The sequence below is a fragment of the Malaya genurostris genome, chromosome 3 (assembly GCF_030247185.1).
Source record: "Malaya genurostris strain Urasoe2022 chromosome 3, Malgen_1.1, whole genome shotgun sequence".
NCBI lineage: Eukaryota > Metazoa > Arthropoda > Insecta > Diptera > Culicidae > Malaya > Malaya genurostris.
In genome coordinates, this window is record NC_080572.1 from 145,204,842 (window position 1) to 145,220,557 (window position 15,716).

General features: G+C 41.1%; 1 protein-coding gene across 12 annotated transcripts in view; it reads left to right on the plus strand.

Annotated features, from left to right (window-relative positions):
• Nucleotides 1–15,716, plus strand: part of LOC131435145 (protein vav) — a 684,197-nt gene that overhangs the window by 349,534 nt on the left and 318,947 nt on the right. For all 12 annotated transcript variants that reach the window (XR_009230453.1, XR_009230454.1, XR_009230462.1 and 9 more), the window contains one exon: nucleotides 10,709–10,825. Coding sequence is in view for 2 of the 12 variants with exons in the window: in XM_058602726.1 (XP_058458709.1) it covers nucleotides 10,709–10,825 (117 nt within the window). In the remaining 10 variants the exon portion in view is untranslated. The remainder of the gene's footprint in view (nucleotides 1–10,708; nucleotides 10,826–15,716) is intronic.

Genomic DNA, 15,716 nt, shown 5'->3' on the forward strand with positions numbered 1-15,716 from the left:
TTTTTTGTTTTCCGCATGTAGAAATTTGATTACGGTGCCACCATTCATCTCGGCTTCAGTAGTCAACTCATATACTAAAACTTTTAAAATGAGATCTACTGTCTCTGTTCGAGAGCTACATTGACTCTACGAGTTGGATGAAAATTTGCCTCGAGTTTTTTTGTGTAGCTATAACAGCAATATCGCACAATTGTCGAACTATTTTTTCTTCAGTATATTGTTTCTTACAGTCGAAGCATAGACATTGCGTTAAATTTTACCAAAAATCGTTGACTGAGAGTCGACTCGTCCGTAAATTACCATGACGACTCTACTGATGAGATGTCTGTTGTTACAAAAACCCTACTATGCTGGCTTAAAAAAACGATATCAATTCAACCCTACTTTGCAATCACTTTAAATACCGAATAACGTATGATTTGTATATTGAAGGATCCATTACTCCATGAATTGAATTTTGATTTTAAAAATTACGATTTAAAGAAGAGTGAGTTCTTTAAAAGTGAATTGATCTAATTTAAAGGACTTGTTAGTTGGTGCACAAAAATTATTTTGGCCCTCCAGATCCCCGAAAATAATGGTCAGAAGACTTTAGAATTGAGCTTCGCGACGTCGTTTGACTTACTTACCTTACCTAACACCTATAGGCCTGGGGTGGCCTTTGCTGTATCAAGAATACGTCTCCACATAACTCGGTCCATGGCTGCTCGTCGTCAGCCACTCAAGGTACGGATGCTGCTGAGATCACCCTCCACTTGATCGATCCACCTTGCTCGCTGCGCTCCTCTTCTTCTTGTACCAGTCGGATTAGATTCAAGAACCATTTTCACTGGGCTATCGTCCGACATCCTTATGACATACCCAGTCCATCGTAGATGTCCGATTTTAGCTGTCCGTACGGTAGGTGGTTCTCCTAGCAACTGTTGCAATTCGTGATTCTTACGCCGTACTTTTCTCGATCGAAGGGTTTTTCTAAGTCCAAAGTACGCACGATTCCCTGCCAAAATACGTCTATGAATTTCTCTGCTGGTGTGATTATCGGCGGTCACCAGTGCGCCCAAATACACGAACTCGTCAACCACCTCGATATCGTCACCGTCTATCAATATTCGTGGTGGGAGGCGTAGTGTTTCTTCTCTAGAGCCTCTTCCTCTCATGTATTTTGTTTTTGACGCATTTATGGCCAGTCCAATACGCCTAGCTTCAGCTTTCAGTCCGATGTAGGTTTCCGTCATCTTCTCAAGGTTTCGTGTCACAATATCAATATCGTCAGCGAAGCCAAAAAGTTGTACGGACTTTCGGAAGATCGTGCCACTCGTGTCGATCCTCGCTCTTCGAATCACACCTTCCAAGGAAATATTGAACAAGATACAAAAGAGTCCATCACCTTGCCGTAGCCCTCTCCGAGATTCGAAGGAATTCGAGAGCGTCCCAGATACTCGGACGTAGCACATCACTCTATCCATCGTTGCTTTGACCAATCGCGTCCGTTTATCCGGGAAACCGTATTCGTGCATGATCTGCCATAGCTGTTCTCGATCGATTGTGTCGTATGCCGCTTTGAAGTCAATGAATAGGTGATGCGTGGGTACGTTGTATTCACGACACTTCTGGAGTATTTGTCTTATCGCGAATATGTGATTCGTAATGGCGCGGGCTCCAGTAAATCCCGCTTGGTAAGGCCCTACGAATTCCTTAGCTATTGGTGATAGACGACGGAAAAAGGATTTGGGAGAATACCTTGTAGGCGGCGTTGAGGATTGTGATTGCGCGGTAATTGTAACAATCTTGCTTATCGCCCTTTTTGTAAACGGGACATATCACTCCATCCATCCATTCCTGCGGTGGAATCTCCTCCTCCCAAATCCTAAAAATCATCCAGTGCAGCGATCTAGCCAGTGCCTCTCCTCCATGTTTGAGCAGCTCGCCTGGTAACTGGTCATTGCCCGCGGCTTTGTTGTTCCTCAGCTTGCCGATCTTATAACTTATCTCCGTCAGATCAGGTGCTGGGAATCTGTCGTCGGCTGAGCGTGCACCCAGATTGATTCCTGTGTCGTTTTCTGTATCCTGTGCTTCGTCATTCAGATGCTCGTCGTAGTACTGCTTCCACCTGTCGATCACCTCACGTTCGTTCGTGACAAGGTTACCACTGGTATCTCTGCACATTTCGGCCTGTGGCGTGAAGCCTCTACGTGAGCAGTTCACCTTCTCATAGAATTTCCGTGTATCATTTGCGCGGTACAGCTGTTCCATTGCTTCGCGATTTTGGTCTTCCTGGTGGCGCTTTCTCTTCCGGAAAACCGTGTTCTGTCTGTTCCGTACCTGTCTGTATCGTTCCTCGTTCGCTCTAGTGCGGTGTTGCAGCATCCTCGCCCTTGCTGCATTCTTCTCTTCGACCAACTGCTGACATTCGCCGTCAAACCAGTCATTTTCTCGATTCGATAACCTCGCACCTAGTACGGTTGAAGCAGTTCTACTCACGCCGGATATTATATTCCTCCAGCTGTCTTCAAGAGTCGCCGCGCCAAGCTGCTTTTTCGTTGGTAGCACTTGCTCCAGTTATTGCGCGTATTCCTCTGCAGTACGAACACTACGTAGCTGCTCGAGATTGAATCCCAACGTTCCTGTGTGACGAGTGTTGTGCACCGTCGATAGTTTTGAGCGCATAAAAACTGCAACAAGGTAGTGGTCAGAATCAATGTTGGCACTGCGGTAAGTGCGGACATTGATGACGTCGGAGAAGAATCGCACGTCGATGAGAACGTGGTCGATTAGATTTTCCGTATGTTGATCAGGTGATCTCCTGGTGGCTTTGTGGATATCTTTTCGGGGAAAGAAGGTGCTTCGAACTACCGTTTCTCGGGAGGCTGCAAAGATCACGCATCGTTGGCCGTTGTCGTTTGTTACCTAGTGCAGGCTCTCCAGCCCGATCACAGGCCTGTACATTGGCTCCCGGCCTACCTGAGCATTCATGTCGCCGATGACAAGTTTTACATTCCGCCGTGGACAGCTGTCGTAGGTTCGTTCCAGCTGCGCGTAGAATGCTTCCTTCTCGTCATCGGGTCTCGTCTCATGTGGGCAGTGCACGTTGATGATGCTGTAATTGAAGAAACGGACGTTGATCTTCTATACGCACATTCTATCACTGATTGGCTGCCACCCAATCACGCGCTGGCGCATCTTGCCCAGCACTACAAATCCCGTTCCTAGAACGTTGTTTGTGCCACAGCACTGGTAGAAGGTAGCCGCTCGATGCCCACTTTTCCACATCTTCTGTCCCGTCCAACACAGTTTCTGCAGTGCTACGACATTGTAGCCGCGGATTGGAAGCGCATCATGCAGCATTCGGTCGTATTCTGGGAAGTCAAGCGATTTGCAGTTCCATGTGCCAAGCTTCCAATCGTAGTCCTCATTTCGTCGCGTAGGTCTTTGCCGATTATTCCGAGTCGTATTTATATCCTGATTATTCGTAACAAGTGTTTTCCGGACGGCTTGTTAGGCCTGCACCAACCTCCTGTCTCGCCGGAGGGACATCGTGTCAGCAATGTTTAGAATCCCACCCTGACACAAGGACGGTAATGAGCCGCTCCTAACATGGAGAACAGACGCTGTTTCGAGCCGCCAAAAAATGGGGAACAGATGCTCGGGTAGGCTTGCTCTCTGTAAAGAGAAAGCAAGCCCCCCCTTCCCAGTCAGCATACGACCAAGGTCCCACCGGGATTGGTTACCCGATCTTTCCTATGGTTACTCGCACCCTAGCCGGCACCGCGGGGTGGTAGGGATAGGAGTTACTGGACAAGAGGCTATGAACCACATTGGGACCAAAATTGCGCATTGTCCAGTAGTTTACCAACCACGTCGTATGACTACAAATGTCAAAACATTTTTTAAACTAAAAAAACTGTTCTACACCAATATTCGCGTGGCTAAAAAGAATGAGCATTGTATTCGTAAAAACTGAAAAAATGTTGAAATAAATAATTGCTTCACGGTTATGGTTGGTCGCAAAACTTTTGCCTTGAAAGTTTTTCTAAAGCAAACACAAAGTGATAACATATTGTGATATCAATTGAATTTTTTAATTTCAATCTGATGTTGTTATCATAATCAGATTTCAATTTGTTCTCATTTTGATGATAGACTTTATGATTCACACACTTCGAAAAAATCTTGTGATTTTACATCTTATAAGATGTACATAAATGGAGCGTCGCATTTCACTTAAATATACGTTCAAGAATATGTACATGAAATTCAATGAAATAAAAGAAAAACACTGACAGTGAGAGCGGCGACATGATCCGAGAATCATTGGACCGCAAAGTACGTTCATTAATTGACTGAGCCATGGAAGCACGCATAAGCTTTTCTTACACATAAATTCAAGCAGTGCAACTGCTAGCCGAATAGAAATATCATTCGGAACCAGTAAAATTCAGGCTCATCCAGTATTAAGTCATTACAAATGGATTTTTCTTTCATTTGACAAATTAAGTCTTAATGAATTACATCATATGTGAGATTGGATCACCAGTAAAATTAAGAATTTGTGTGTGTGAGTCTTTTTCAATGAATTTATTGTTCATTATCAAGTTAAAGAACAGTATATTGAATGCCACTGTCATTCGAATATTTTAACGTCCAGCAGTTTATCATTCTATTGCTATATTTTTAATAGAACATTGATCTGACACGCTGCGTAACATCGATTCACTACGACTTTGTTATGGTATTAGACTAGCGGTGAGAGAGAAGAGAAGTAAAAAAAAAGAATTTTCCTCCTGGTGATCCAAAACGTTTTAACATTCGAGTTGAAAAGTCCTATTGCGTACGCAAATGCAATGACGACTCAGTCACGAGGGCAGCCATTGAAAATTTGCGAAATCAATTTGAATAAGAGAAACCGTTATTCCGATCCTGTAAAGTTAGAAACGGCTAGAAGTTAGTTCATTTTATTTCATCAAATATCAATCAAATGGTTTTCTTCTAGCGCAATCTTTTTAGTTTTTGATAATATTTTATTATACAAATATCTCGGTACTAAAGGAAAAAGCAGGGTTCACAACATAGTCTAATGCACATGCAAGATTTTGTTTCACTCCTTTTCGCTTAACGATATATAATTTTCGTACACTACACGTTCGATTATTTTTGTTTATTTTTGTTTTATTTTGTATAAAAGAATTTCACCTGTTGGCTTCTTTTCTCTGAATGTACTGACAATTTGAAAACTTTAATTATTACGTTCGATTAACTTTGTTACTCTTCTGTACTATAAAATTTCGCGAGTCAAATATCTCACACAGCTTACACACGGACCAAAGCCGGCGCGATTTTACCTACGAATCTGACTGACCGATTGACTCACTTGACTTGACTTCAAAAGTTTCATCTGTCGTTTTTAACAACCACCCAAAAATCTACTTCGGATGAAGCCCGAATTCTTTTAGAACAATGAGAGATAGCTCTCAAGTTTTATTTAACTAACCCATACATCATCCGGTCATACAATGTGGGCCGACTGTCTTCGTGGTACATATTTTGCTCAACCACCGTTTACACACATTGCGCGGTAACCAAAACATACGGTTCAAGGCTTATTTTTCCAACCCTGAGGCGTATGGACTTCGCAAGCTGATGCAACGTTTTTGTCTCATGGGAAAACGTTACATCACTGCGATATCAATGTACCCCCTTAACGCACTATAATTTCTAACTGATTTATAAAATTTTACAATTAGAATAATTCACTTGGGGTCACTGCACAAGCGATATTAATCTTTCCAATAACTCTGGGGGCTGTGAGTGACGGAGAGGAAACAGTGATGTGGTTGTTTGCGGTTGAAGTTATTGCTTGCGAGGGCAAGATGGTTATAGAAGATTATTCGTTAGTAGCAGCGGTAGGGTTTATCGGATATTCGTGATATTTTCCCTTTCCTATAAACCTAGTTCAGTGGAGTTCTTTGCTGTGTCTAGCAAACGTCTCCGTGGTATGCCTAACCCATCGTTGCCATCCAATTTTAACTGTCCGTACGATACGTGATTATCAGCGGTCACCAGTGAGTCCAAATACACGAATTCGTCGAGCACCTTGATATCGTCACCGTCTATCAATATTCGTGGTGGGAGGCGCAGTGTTCCTTCTTTATAGCCTTTTCTTCTCATGTGTTTTGTTTTACGACGCATTTATAATTAGTCCGACAAGCCTGGTTTCTGATATCAGTCTGATGTATGTTTCTATCATCTTCTTAAAGTAACGTGTGATAAATGATCCTTCCAAATCTTAGAAATCATCCAGTGCAGTGCTCTAGCCAGTGCCTCTCCTCCAAGTTTGTTTAGCTCGCCTGGCAATTGGTCATTGTCCGTGACTGTGATTGATTTCTGTGTCGATCTCTGCATCTTGTGTTTCGTCATTCAAATGTTTCCACCTGTCAATAACCTCACAAACGTTCGTTAGAAGGATACCACTGGTATCTCTGTACATTTCGTGACTGGTGGCTTCTACGTGCGTGGTTAACCTTCTCATAGAATTTCCGTATATCATTGCGCGGTACAGCTGTTCCATCGATAGTTTTCAGCGCATACAAACCTCGCCGAGATAATGGTCCGAACCAATGTGCTGCACTGCGGTAGGTGCAAACATTGATGAAGTTGGAGAAGAATCGGCCGTCGATGAGAACGGGGTCGATTTAGTTTTCCATATGTTGAGGATATCTGCGGGGTAAGAAGGTGCTTCGGGCTACCATTCCACTCATCGTTGGTCGTTGTTTTTGGAAGCCGTATGCAGTCTCTCCAGCCCAATACAGGCCTGTATATTGCCTCTCCGCCTATCTGAGTGTTCATGTTGCCTATTAGAAGTTTCACATCACGCCGTGGGCAGCTGTCGTAGGTTCGTTCCAGCTGCGCGTAAAATGATTCCTTCTCTTTATCAGGTCTCGTCTTTGTGGGCAGTGTACTTTGATAATGCAGAAGTAGAAAAAGCGACCCCATTATTCAACACTCATCCTGTCGCTGAAACAACACACACATCCTGTTACTTCTACAAATCAAATTTAATTAATTAATACTGTACATCAGACTACATACTAACAGAATAAGTTAAGGTCAAGTTGTAGCATACTCGTGCGGCTATCATGATGCTCACATTCATTTCGATTTACTAAAATTAAAATCAACCTGTGCGCCATACTGCTAGCGCACTGGAGGAGTGCTCCCACTCCGTGCATATTGATTGTCACTCGCTCTTGGAGTACGAACATAATCTGAAATAGTGCGAGCAAACTAGCAGTAAGTGTTTGCTCCTGCTGCATCTCACTCATCGTGCCCATAAAAAACATCACTCGTGTTTAAAATGTACCTTTTTGTGAGTGACTCATAAGTGACTACTGCGTGCACTGGGTTCTCGCTCTATTAGCAATACTGGCCGAGCTTTTAATCGTTGTCCTTCATTTGTCGTCTAGGTCGATGGCGATCGTTCTGATTCGTATAATTGCTAGATTATTTGTAACTAGAATTTTATGACGGCTTGTTAGGCTTGTTTCAATTTCCTGTCATTTTTGTTTTCTACCATCCAACATAACTGACACCCTCGGCAGATATTTAATTCTGCCTAAAGTAGGGTTATTGCATCCTTACACGCTCGCACCGTCTTATTATGCAACTACCGCGGAAGGTATCATAACTACCAATCTTCTGAGACAAATCCAGTGCGTTCAATGACGAAAGGGATGAAAAGACATGGGATCAGCGTGATACCTTATCAAATTCCAAAATCATTCGCTATACTCGTTATCTTTCCAACAAAGACGTGGCCGACAACGCATCCTACTATCGTCATGGTATACGGATTGTTGGCTTCTAAAGGCGAAACAGGAACTAATGTTGATTCCAGAGAGCGACAAGGTAGTAAATTTGGTATTTAAGTAAATTCATTTTTCTATTGATCATAGAACAGTGCGATTAAAAGCCAAATGTTGAATTTAAAAACGATGTGACTATGTGGTTAAACTGTAATCGAAATCAGAAATTGTTACCGGATGATATGTTATTTTGAGGGCATAATATGTGGCCGCCATTCAGCTTAGATCAATAGTTTGTTGTCGAAGAAGAAATTTATCGAATCTGGCTTGACACAATGTGCCCTGATAGTCTCCAACCCTACTTCCCCGGAACTACCGTTAGGTATTACTTCGGGTTTAAAGGGTATCGGTGCTCAAAGCACCCTTCCCAAACTTATGCATCGCCATGGACATCTGCGACGTTCTCTCCTACTTTTGGACCATTTATCTCTCGACTTTGAGCGACTCGTTTCGCTACAGGGGGTCGAACAGGAGGATGTCGGGGTAGGTCCGGCGATTCCGGTTGAAGCTTAGCTTCCGGTTCGCTGGTGCCTCGACGGCCCGGGGCTGGTCTACGTCACGAACAACTCAGCTAATCTCCGACAGAGGATGTAGCCTACACCGACAGAAAAGTTCCCCGACGATGGAAGTCGATTCTGTGATTCCGGTTGGAGCGTGGCTTCCGGTTTACTAGCGTCCCGACGACTCAACTTCGATGCTGTGACTTCTACTTGACTAGTCAACAGCGAAGGATCTAGCCTATACCGATAGAGAGTTCCCCGACGAAAGAGGTTCTCCAGACACCGACTATCCATGTTATGCCACCGGGACACTCGAAGGAATGTCGAGGTCGATCCGGTGATTACGGTTGGAGCATAGCTTCCGGTTTACTGGCGCCCCGACGACTCGACTTCGGTGATGTGGTTTCTACTCGGCTAGTCCCCGACAAAGGATCTAGCCTACACCGGCGAATAATTCCCTGGCGATGGGAGCTCTCCCGTAACCGTCGTTTCCGATACCCGTGAATGAATCGATCGGCAGGATGCCAGGGTCACTCCAATAATTCTGGTTGGAGGATGAACCCGACGATACGCTACGTCGCAATCTACTCGTCTAATCCCCAGCGAAAGATTTGGACTACACCGACGGAGAGTTCCCCGACAACGGAAAAACTCCCGAACCGACGCTTATTCGCTGATCCCTCTTTAGCGGCCGGCGGTCGCGGCTGCCTGTTGTTCTGCGCTCCAACTCCGCTGCAAGATGTCCGCAATCTGGGAGGTTGTGGTCGACATTGCGATTTTCCTTACTGTGGTACATCCTCTGCCACATAGACCAGTAGACCATTCCTTTGTGTTGCAAAGCGGAGACAGGCATACAACACGTATTCTGCCGTCTAAAGCTCATTTGGGCAGCCAGGGCAAGCAGGAGATTCCGCGTGGCCGAACCTGTGTAGGTACCACCTATAACAGCCATGACCTGTGAGAAACTGCGTCAGTCTGTGCGTGCTCTCCAGCAATTTTGCGTTGCATTCCACCCGGAGTGCTGACGTCTGTACCAGGCTGCCGTACCTGAGGATCGAAACTGCCACTCCTACCAGTAACTTGCGTTTGCTAAAACACACCGGCAAGCTATTGGTCATCATTCGCGAGAGCGCCACAATCGCCATTGAAGCACGTTTACAGGCATATTCAACGTGCTTGCCGAAACTGAGCTTGTCGTCAAGCATCACACCCAATTGCTTTAGTGATCTCTTGGAGGGGATTATGCAGTCACCAAAATGTGCCGACGCCTCTTGCTCTGATTTTCTGTTGTTTACCTCCATCATCTCTGTTTTATGATGCGCTAGTTGCAGTTTCCTACTACGCAACCAGCCTTCCACCGTGCTGATCGTGTGTGATGCGCTCAGTTCGACCTCTTCGATGGATTCTCCGTAGACTGCTAGCGTGATGTCGTCCGCGAATCTTCCAACTTTTCGATACCATTTTTGTAGTACGATTTGTCCTTTGCCTCAAAATAGGCCTCAGTTTCAGCGATTACCTCTTCATTGCTTCTAAATTTTTTACCAGCGAGCATTCTCTTGAGGTCTGAGAACAGGAAAAAGTCACTGGGGGCCAAATCTGGAGAATACGGTGGATGAGGGAGCAATTCGAATCCCAATTCGTTCAACTTCAGCATGGCTTTCATTGACTTGTGACATTGTGATTGTGAGTTCACGCGGCACCCATTTTGCACAAAGCTTTCTCATATCCAAATATTCTTGAATAATATGTCCAACACGTTCCTTTGGTATTTTTAGGGTGTCAGCTATCTCGATCAACTTCACTTTACGGTCATTGAAAATCATTTTGTGGATTTTTTTCACGTTTTCATCGGTAACAGCCTCTTTTGGACGTCCACTGCGTTCATCGCTCATATGACCAGTACGAAATTTTGCAAACCACTTACGAATTGTTGCTTCGCCCGGTGCAGAGTCTGGATAACACTCATCAAGCCATTTTTTGGTATCGGCGGCACTTTTTTGCATCAAAAAGTAGTGTTTCATCAACACACGAAATTCCTTTTTTTTTTTCATTTTTTTCACAATAACAAAAGTAGCTTCACTCAAAATGCAATATCTCACAAACTAATAATCAGACAGCTGTCAAATTTATACACGTATCTTTTGAAGGTTGGTACTAACTGAGAATGGTATGGATTTAATTCTAGTGGCGCCCTCTCATAGAAACGATACGAACTTTTCAGCCGATCTGTGATAAGAAAACTTGTTCTTAATACATTTATTATAACATTTATTAGATAAAATTACTCATATAAGGATTGTTATTATTGTTACCTGTTGTTGTAACTGCTTCTTCTTTCCTTTTTTTCAGTCGCATGAAGATTTTCACGGACTTAAACGCGCGAAGGAGGCAATGGTAGATGTTGCGCAATATTCTAATGAGGTTAAACGGGACTCTGAACATTTAGTTGTTATACAAAAAGTGAAGGTGCGATTTTTACTATTAGGAAAACTAATTGTTAAATAATATAAATAGTTTGGAATCGTTGTTTTGCATATACTACCTTGGCGAAAGACCAAACGGTTAAGAGTGAGGATAAACGTGGAAAACAGGAAAACTGCTGTTTCAGTATTATAATATTCCTAACATAACCGCCCCAACATACAACTTAGCGAAGTACACAGCAGTCGTTTTGAAACAGAGCATCAACAGTAAATATAACATTGCGATAGTTTCGAATTTTCGAAGTATATAAACCCGATAACAATACCAAAAGATTATATTTTGGTTTCATTCGACGTAGTATCGCTTTTCACCAACATTCCAAATAACTTAGTCATCAACAACATAATCATGAATTGGCCTAGCATCAAAACTGCAACAAATATTAATCTAGATTTGTTTATGGAGATGGTTGAATTTTGTCTTAACAACAGTTACTTCCGCTTCCGAAACAAATTTTATCTACAGAAGTTTGGAACCGCCATGGGTAGTCCGCTATCACCAATATTAGCTGACATCGTCATGGAAACCCTCATCGACACAGTGGTTAAAAATGTACCGTTCAAAATACCTGTGCTCCGCAAATATGTTGACGATTCAATTCTCAGAGATAGCTGAACCGATTTTAACAAACTTGGGCTCGTTTAAAAGCTACTGTCGGGCCATTGATCAAGTTCAAAGATGAAATGGCTGTGACTTCTAGGTAAACAGGAACAATATATGACTCATAAGCAACCGCTATTTGTACCGTCGTTTTCTTTTTGAATCAATAGCAAACATATTAAAACCTATTCTTAATCCATCTAGTGATGCCTTTCTTTCATCATCGACACAGTCTCATTAAAACATTTGTTATATTTCTTGCCTTTCTCTATATAAAGGTATTAGAATTGCTGGAATAACCGACTTTCGAACGGAGCATCGGAGACCCATAGTGTTTTATACCATTCGACTCAGTTAGTCGAGATCGGAAATTGTCTGTGTGTCTGTATTTTCTCAGAGATGGCTAAACCGATTTTAACAAATTTTTGCTCGTTTGAAAGCTACTGTTGGGCCATTTATTAAGTTCAAAGATCAAACGGCTGTGAATTTTGGTTTCGGAGATATGATTGTATAAGTGACGTAACCGACAAAACGCGTTGTATTTATACGCGCTCAATTTTCTGAGATGGCTGAACCGATTTTAACAAACTTGGGTTGGTGACTTTTGGTTTCAGAGATATGATGGAATAAGTGACGTAACCGACTAATCACGTTGATTTTTACCGCTTTTATGCATATAAGGGTGCCAATATTTTGGGATCACCTCTAATTTCGTAAAGCGCTAGTGCTCAAAAATTTAAGCACATCGAAAAATGTTCTCATGCAAAATTTGAGCTAAATCGGACATGCGATGCCAAAAATCTTGATGCCAAAAATCTTAACATTGCATGAAACGTCGAGATTTAGTGTTATCTCAAAAAATTTTTTTTTTTAAAACGATTTTCTGGTACTTTGGTTTAATAGTTTTGATAGTCCCAGAAAGTCGATATTTTCAAAAAAAAATTTCGATATGACACTAAATCTCGACGCTTCATGCAATTCTAATACTTTTGGTGATTTCGTTTGTAGCTTTTTCACTAATGGGCGATCCTAACGGCTATAAAAATAGCCGCATACAGCATTTTAAAGTCGATTATTTCATTTCGGATTTGCATAATTTATTGAAAGAAACTTTCAATATGCTGTGGGAATTCGTTTCTAGCATTCAGAAGGACCAAATTGAGGAACTCACTACGATATTCAACTCTTTTCGGAACATTTTTCTCGATGGATTTGTTGTACAGCAGCAGATATTTTGTTCTCTTCCTCAGAACGCGTTCTGATTGGCTGGTGTTGACATGGGTCAAATGAGACAGGTTTTTCAATAGTCTACTATTGAAATACTTCAATGCTTTTGCTATACACGTTTAAGTTGAAAAATTTCGATTCTATTGGTAGTTAGATTATATAAATCCTTTCACACATCACTGAGCTATGAGCTTTAAAAATACGAGCAAGGCAAACGCGCCTAATGGATTATCCCCTTTGATACTCGTTTATACCAAACATTTCAGAAAAGTTTAATTTTGAATTATTTGAGATTATGTCTCACAACTGATAATTTTATCTTACAATTGTGATCATATTTCCGATGGCGTGTAGCAAAAATTATGTTGTTTCGTTAGATACAACAATAGATGTTCACGATCAAAAACTTATCACTCTCTCAGAGGGTAAAGTTTGAAAAGGCACCCCATAGTAAAGTAAGTCGTATTCACAACAAAACATTAATTGGTCAATTATGTCATTTGTACGATTATATCTCCGAAACTGGAAATGCCAGTCATATAATCATCGAGCTTGATTCTCAACCCAATAAAAATTTCCAACGAGTTCAAAATTATTGAAATCAGTGAATCCATTTTCGAGAAAATTGAGCGGCAATGAATTTTGTCGTTTACGTCGCTTACACTGTTATATCACAGGAACCGTAAGTGGCAACCTGTTTAATGAACCAATAGTAGTTTCTAAATAATTCTAAGTTTGTTGAAATCAATTCAGTCATCACTGAAAATCACTTTCGGTATGTTGAACTACGGGTTCTTTGCTTTTGGCGTTGCTGTTTCGGGTCCTTTATTTCGTTATATATCGTTATATTATCACTTTGAATTCAAAGATAATGCAGAATTTCCAATATAAGGATCAACACACCACAGTCGAACTATTATGTTGCTCGTTATTCAAATAAAACAATTCTCGCATGGTTTTTAGATCGGGATTTATATATTTCTATATCAGTTCATGGTCATTTTCGCTCCTTATTTTTTTTATAAGACAAAAATTTCTATCATACACTTTACCAGTTTTTTCTTTTTGCTCTGCTTAACCGCAACCGTTAACACAGCACTGTTAAATGTAGAGATCAACTTGTTTCATCACCGATGTCCAAGTCCGAAACCTTGTCACCACGTCGATAATCCTTCGCTATCTTCCCATTTCCTTTACTTATCCCTGTAATCGACACCTGGACCAGCTGTGCTCAGATCCGCTAACAAGGTAGTTTGGTTCGAACGTTTATTCCGTACATCACCTCATTGTTTTGTCGGTCGTACGATGCATGTTGGATAGTACATAGATAAATAGGTAATTAAATCGCGTTTCCTTGGTCGGTGTTGAACAGTCGTTCGCACCGCACGCGAATAGCTCTTGGCTCCTGGATTTTTTTTCGGGCTACTTAGAGTTTCATTGATTCAAGGCTTCAGTTTATTCAAGGCTACCTGAATCACTAACAGTATTTTTGAATACTAACAATTAGTCAGCCTTTGTTAAGGCTATACAAAGAGTGATATTCTAATATAATCAGTCTCTTTCAAGACTAAGAAATTAGTCAGCCTTTTTGCCTTTCTCATATAGAAAGACTATGCAATCGCTGTGAAAATCGGTTTTACAACCGAGGCCCGGAGGATACCATTCGGCTCCGTTCGTCGAGATCACAAAATGTCTCTGTGTGTATGTGTGTATGTATGTATGTGACAAATAATGTCACTTAAATTTCTCAACGGATTTTCACAAACTCAGATTCAAATGAAAGGTCTCATGGCCCCATAGACTGTTATAAAATTTTATCCCGATTTAACTTCTGGTTTCGGAATTACAAGGTGATATGCATCAAAAAAAGAAAAAAATAGTCACACACGTTTCTCAGAGATGGCTGAACCGATTCCCACAAACTAAATGCAAATGAAAGGTCTTATAGCTTTATATAATTTACCTGAATTTCATTTGGATCCTACTTCCGGATCCGGAATTACAAGGAAATATGTGCAGATTTATGAAAACATGCGAATTTAATTTTCTCGTAAATTTATCAACCGATTTTTACAAACTAAGAAGCAAACGAAATAGGCGAATATATTGTTTATATTCGATTTGATATCCCACAAAATGGACTACCCTGTACTGTCGGCCGAATTAGATATCAACGTTCCTGGTAGATTACTGAGGAGAACTGAATTTTTCCGACCTGTGGCTCATCGAACGCAGTATGGACAAAACAATCCAATAGATGTTTGAAATCGACATTTCAATAGCGTTTACAACCACTTTGATTTTAATATTAGTAAGGACACTTTCAAAAGACGAATAGGAGTAGAGTTAATTTTGAATTAGATTTAGCCTGTGCGATATTTTTTTAATCGAAGACGATAAACAATAAACATTCCAGATCTATAGAGCGAAGTGTGTTCAGTCATTAAGCGCGACGATGCAAAATAAAGTAAAATTCTTATTAACTTGATATAACTGATAACAAATTGAACAGGTTATGTTAGTTTATACCCGAAGAAAGTTTCTCACTTTATTAAAGATAGAAAATAATTTTTTTTGGCATCTAAATCTTCTAGAAAATTTTGAAAATATAATTAATATGAGAAAGTCATATTTACACCACTAGGTGGATTAAGACAGGTTTTAAGGCTAGCCATCCAAAGAAGTATTCTTCGAAGTAATCAGTCTTTATTAAGACTACTAGCAGTCTAAGGAGGCTAGTTTAGCCTAGTTAATTTATATTCTTCAAAAATGTCTGCGTCCAACAGGAAAGACGTCTGTCCAATGAATGAAACCACTGATAAATTTTCATGTTCTAATTGTGATGGAAATCATAAATCCAATTGTCCTGTTAGGGAAAAAAATTTAAACGCTCGTTCGCTTAGACAACAACAAGTCAACTCAACGACCTCAAATTTACAGAACATATCTGGAAATCAAAAAATCTATACAAATTTAAAAAAAAATCGATCATTAACGTATTAATGAAAAAAATGCCACACCTAAGTGTTCTAAGGCACTTATTTCT